Source organism: Myotis davidii, unplaced genomic scaffold (assembly GCF_000327345.1).
Source record: "Myotis davidii unplaced genomic scaffold, ASM32734v1 scaffold204, whole genome shotgun sequence".
In the NCBI taxonomy this organism is placed as follows: domain Eukaryota; kingdom Metazoa; phylum Chordata; class Mammalia; order Chiroptera; family Vespertilionidae; genus Myotis; species Myotis davidii.
The window spans coordinates 3,514,718-3,520,045 of NW_006299715.1; the positions used below are offsets into that span (position 1 = coordinate 3,514,718).

A 5,328-nucleotide genomic window follows, 5' to 3' on the forward strand; every position below is an offset into this window, starting at 1 on the left:
AATGTAGATGTTTGGCTCAAAGCCTGGGAGAGTGGGAAGCCCTGCCTTCAACTGGGAATTCCTCACATATGTCTGCTCCCTGCTTGGTTCCTGGAGACTGGAGTCCAGCACTTCAAGGCTTAGTGGCTCTCCCCGACGTCTGAGGGTGTGGCAGGGTGCCAGCTACCTCTGCATTTCCTCCAGTGCCCACAGCTGTCCAGCTGGCTCTGCCACCCTCCGCCTTCTCAAGGACGCCAGGGGCTGGGTAATCTTCCCGTTTGAGCGAAGCCCCTGGAAGTGTGGATCTCCCCCAACCCCTGCCTCCCCAGGAAAATGAGTCCCTCAAAGCTGTTCTCTTAAACTCACAGCTCGAAGTTGTCCATTTTATTCATCTATTGTTGTTAATGCTTTCAGTAAGCTCAACAGTCAGCTGTTATTACCACCCAAAGGCATGTGAAAGCTAATAATCTTTTTTTAAAGAAATATAACATATATAGAGAAAAATGCACAAACCATAGACATCCAGTTGAATGAATTTTCACAAGTTCAACATACACATGTAACCAGCACTCAGACCAAGAAACAGAATGAAACTGGGACCCCAGTGCCTTCCCTGGCTTCCCTTTCTGTATCTCTCTAAATGAGCAAGGTCATGGGTTGGTTTTGTCTGTTTTAAAGCTTTATACAAATAGCCCCATTTTATGGATGTGCAGAGTAAGGATCAGAGAGGTTAAGTAAGTTTCCCAAGGTCACCATTCAGTGGCAGACAGACCTGAGTTTTGAATCCAGCATTGTGTGGCCTTGAAGTGTGCTCTTCCTTTCTTCCTACTGTAGGACTCTTCTTTCTTCATGCACCAAATTTTAGTAAATTTTGTACAAATTATTTCTTACTTTAAAACAGCTCAAGGGTGGAGAAAATTGTGGCTAAAAATTTCACATTCATGGCCACTTTGCTTTGGTTCAGGAACGTCAGAGGAGGCTGTCTTATTTTAAGTCATTGATCCAGGTGGGAGGCCCAGCCAGAGTCCAAGTTCTCCTTCCTGGCTGACAACTGCCCTCAGGGTCTCAGCCTGTTTTTATTTCCCCTTTTAGGTCCCCACCTAAGCTGGCCTCAGGGCTGTAGACTTGAAGCCTGGCCCAGCTCTCATTTCTTTACTGCCCATGAGCTCCGTCAGTGTCCAGGTGGTCTTTGTGTTGCTCCTGGGAGCATAGAGGAGTTAACAGAAAATTTAAATGACAGAGATTAACGAATCAAACTCTAAGCTTCTTGTAAGTGAGAACTCCTGCCCCTCAAAATGTGGGTGACGTAGCCTCTTGCAAATTTTGGCAAGGTCTTATCTTTGCATACCCCGTCTTGCCTCCTGGTTGGTTTCTGCTTAGCACTGTACTGAACCAGACTTAGTACAACTCCATGAGTTTTGGAGGGCACAACACAATAACTATTTTATAAAAAATAGCTGTGTTGTATAGACTTTACTGAAAAGTGGACATGTCCTCTGGAGGGGTCATGTAGCATGTCATAGAGTGAACAATGTATTTCCTGTTCACCCGAAGTCCCCTCCAGTCACCCTGCCATGAGAGAGCCTCTATTGGGGCTGCCTCCTGTCTAATGTCCAGTGTGCCACCTCTGCCTTGCTCCTCTGTTGAGCGCTGTTTCCCTTCCCTCCCAGCTGCCCGGGGATCCCACATCTTCCCCTTCCATGGTGCAGAGTAATTTAGCTTGCTTTGCTGAAGCCTGGACAACAGCCATCATCCATGTGCTTCAAGTCCAACCTTCTGCCCTCATTGACAGTTTTCCCCCAGTAAAATAGCACATCCATGCAGAAGTGAATCCATGCTTGGGCCCCAGAGTGAGCCTGCAAGGTTCAAGTTCAGCTCCCCGACTTGCTACTGTGAGCATGTGGGCAAGTCCTGTGGACAGCTTTCTCCACTGTAAACTGGAGATGATAATAGTACCAGTTCTATGTCATTGTTGTGAGGATTCAATGATATAATTGATGTAATTAATATATGTAATTCTCGGTACATAATGCTGGCTAATATTTTTTTTAAAATATATTTTATTGATTTTTTACAGAGAGGAAGGGAGAGAGATAGTTAGAAACATCAATGAGAGAGAAACATCGATCAGCTGCCTCCTGCACATCTCCTACTGGGGATGTGCCTGCAACCCAGGTACATGCCCTTGACCGGAATCGAACCTGGGACCCTTTAGTCCGCAGGCCGATGCTCTATCCACTGAGCCAGACCGGTTTCGGCTTGGCTAATATTTTTTAAAAGAAACTGTGTTCTTCACAGATCAGAGACTTTATGTCCCTAGGATTTTGCAGGAACACCACAAACATTTGATGATTGAAAGCCATTTAAACAATCCTTGCTAGAGAGAGGTCAATGGGGGAAAAAGGAGACTCATGTAATACTTCAAACAATAAAAGGAATTAAACAAACAAAAACTAATCCTTAAATCTTTTCATTCTATAGGCCGGTGAAGCTCTTAATGTGTGTGGACCACAGCATGCATCCTGACTGTGCCTTAACTTCGTAAGTAAATGTCCTAACCCGACCTCATTGCTTCCCCAGGGGGAAGCAATCCTTACTCTATAGAACACGGATGAATTGCAATATGAGTTGCTAAATGCCAACTGCAGAGTCAGGTTTGCACTTCTTTGGCCTGGTGCAGGTATGACCTGGCTGAGCCTAACTCCCACCATGCACTGCAGAGCTGAGCCTGCCCCGGTGCAGCGAAATTCTAGGAGGACCTTTTAAAATGATTTCTTATTCCTAATATGTTATAAAATTACATACATTTTTTGGGGAAAGGTAACGCATATACATGGTTTGAAATTCATAGTATAAAAAAGTTGAGAAAGAGAACAATTTTCCTTCCTCTATTCCTAGCCATCCAATTCCCTTACCCAGAGGCAGCCACTACTTCTATTTTTCTATTTTTTTCAATTAAAGTTCACATTCAAGACTATTTTGCCACTAGTTCTAATTTCTTGTGTATCCTAAAATATTCTGTGCTTGTAACAACACACACACACACACACACACACACACACACAGGCATATTTCTCTTATACTGTGCATATAAATGATAGTACACATGGTGCCAGGGTCCAGCCCCAGCGGGTCCAGGGGTCCCCAAAGGTGTGGACAGAGTCGGCGAAGAAGGAATGACACGGAGACAGCGTTCAGTTGATCAGCAGCCTAGGCAGGATCTCTAGCCAAGTTCTAGTCAGGATCTCCAGCGAAGTTCTGGTTAGGATCTCCAGCCAGGTTCTGTGGCCATGTTCTCTCGCTAGGTTCTCCAGCCAGGTTCGGGTTAGGTTCTCCAGCCAGGTTCGGTCGCCAGGTTCTGTAGCCGGGTTCTCTTGCCAATTTCTGTAGTCAGGTTCAGTCCAGGATCTTTTGCCATGTTCTCTCCAGCGAAGTTCTAGGTTCTGTGTAGGTTCTGTCTTCTAAGTTCTGTACTTAGTGAAGGGGTTTTATTCCCTCCCTATCTTCAGGGGAAAATCTCTACCTGGGGAAACAACCTTTCTCGGAGAGGTGACCTTGGTTAAAAACACATAGTGCCAAGAAGGCGAGCAAATATATTAAGAACAGTATGCCATATATGCCAGGTCCCTTGAAACAGCAAGGATGGACCAGCTCCCGGCAACATGGGATCCTTTTCTGTATCTGGTGCTACTTTCATATCTATGGATGAAGCTGCCCCACCTTTTTGAACAGGTCTGTGGTGTTTTGTGGTACGTATGTATCACGACTTACTTAACCCCTTACCCACAGGTGAGCATTTAGATTGTTCCCCATATTTAGTTGTCACCAACCATGAAGAAGAGGATATCTTTTCCCTCTGCTCCATTTCCTCAGAGTAATTTCCTTTAGCATTTTTGGTTCATCTCTTGCCGTATGTCCTCAATGCTCAGGCCCACACATGTGTTACAGATGCAGATGTAAGTTTGCTTCTTTGGTTTTGGTTTGGTCTTATTTCCTTTTTTTGCCTTTGTTTCTGTACAAAAAGCAATCATTCCAGACATACTATTCTGTGGGCTTTTTTCACTCAGCAGTGGAAGGGGGTCCTTCCACGTCTGGTCACGCTCTCTGACTTGGTTTTTCAGTGGCTACAGAGTGGTCTGTAGGAGGGCCACTCTGCCATTAATTACTGTCTAGTTATAGGCATACTCATTTGTAGGTTATAGTTGTTTTGTTGCTATAAACAATGCTGAAGTACAACCCTTGAGTGTATGCTTTGAGCTCTCGTGAAAGCATTTGTGTGGGACAGATCACCTGCAATGGACGTGTGTGTAGTTTGAATGTTGATGTTTCCGAGAGGATGCACATGCGTACACACCCACCAAAGTATAAGGTGGGTGCCCCTTCCCCCCGCCCCCCGCCCCCGTTGCCAAATGTGAATCCTGACAGATTTTTTTCTTTTTTCTTTTTTTTGTAGCTCAGTGCCTGATTAAGCTTTGATTGCGGAAACATCCACTTCCACAATGGCTGTTTCCAGTGAACAAGCCACCAGCCACAGGACTGAAGAGCCAGCGTCCAGTCCCCTTTGAGTTTCCTGAGTTTTAGAGATCTTGGTTGATTCAATAACTGCTCATTCAGGCCACTGTTTTTTCTACTTGCTCTCGCTTTAAATCCCCTCTCTTAAGTTTTAAATTCACCAGTAAAGACTGAGTCCCCAAAACCCTAGGCCTTCACCCATGACCCGAGTAAAAGCAGAACCCCAGACCTGTGTGTGTTCTTGCTCCACCCACAACTTCACTCTGTCCCAGGTACGCTGGGTAATTTCCGGGTCCTATAAGTAATAAACTTTCCCCCCTCAAGTTCTGTGATGGTTATTGCTAAAGGGCATTTTGCAACCATGAGAAGAACCGCAAGGGCTGGCATAGCCACAGTGCTGGATATTGGGAAACTGAGGCTGCCACAAAACATGGGGATTATCTGTGTCTGAATCTGTACCTGTACCTAATTCTAGGTAGACTTACAGGTAAGACATAGTGCTTTATTGTCATTTTCATTTGTGTTAGCAGGAAGATTTCCCTTTCATTTCTTTCCATCTGCTAAAATCATACTGACCTTTGAGGACCCAACTCCAAATGCCCCTCTCTACAGGGCTTTCCTGAGTCTACAGGTGGATGAAAGAGCTCCCTTCTCTGTACTCCAAGGACTTTGTACTTAGCTTGAAGACAGTACTTCCGCTTTCTAGCCCCGTTACGTTACACTCCACACCACCTGTCTGCTTTTCTTGACTTGGATATCGCATCAACGTCCTCTCTGTGTGTCTCATAACAGTTGCACATAGTAGGTGCTCCATGAATGTCTGCTGGATCCATTTGT

General features: G+C 45.2%; 1 protein-coding gene across 3 annotated transcripts in view; it reads left to right on the forward strand.

Annotated features, from left to right (window-relative positions):
• The window catches only part of BST1 (bone marrow stromal cell antigen 1), an 18,554-nt gene extending 13,740 nt beyond the window's left edge, over positions 1–4,814 (forward strand). For 2 of the 3 annotated variants that reach the window (XM_015571863.1, XM_015571864.1), the window contains 2 exons: positions 2,461–2,520; positions 4,433–4,814. In XM_015571863.1, coding sequence (XP_015427349.1) covers positions 2,461–2,520; positions 4,433–4,448 — 76 coding nt within the window. In that variant the 3' untranslated portion in view covers positions 4,449–4,814. Of the gene's footprint in view, positions 1–2,460; positions 2,521–3,602; positions 3,640–4,303; positions 4,349–4,432 lie in introns of all 3 variants that reach the window. The other variant, XM_015571862.1, reaches the window with a different exon arrangement.
• Positions 4,815–5,328: the final 514 nt, after the last annotated feature.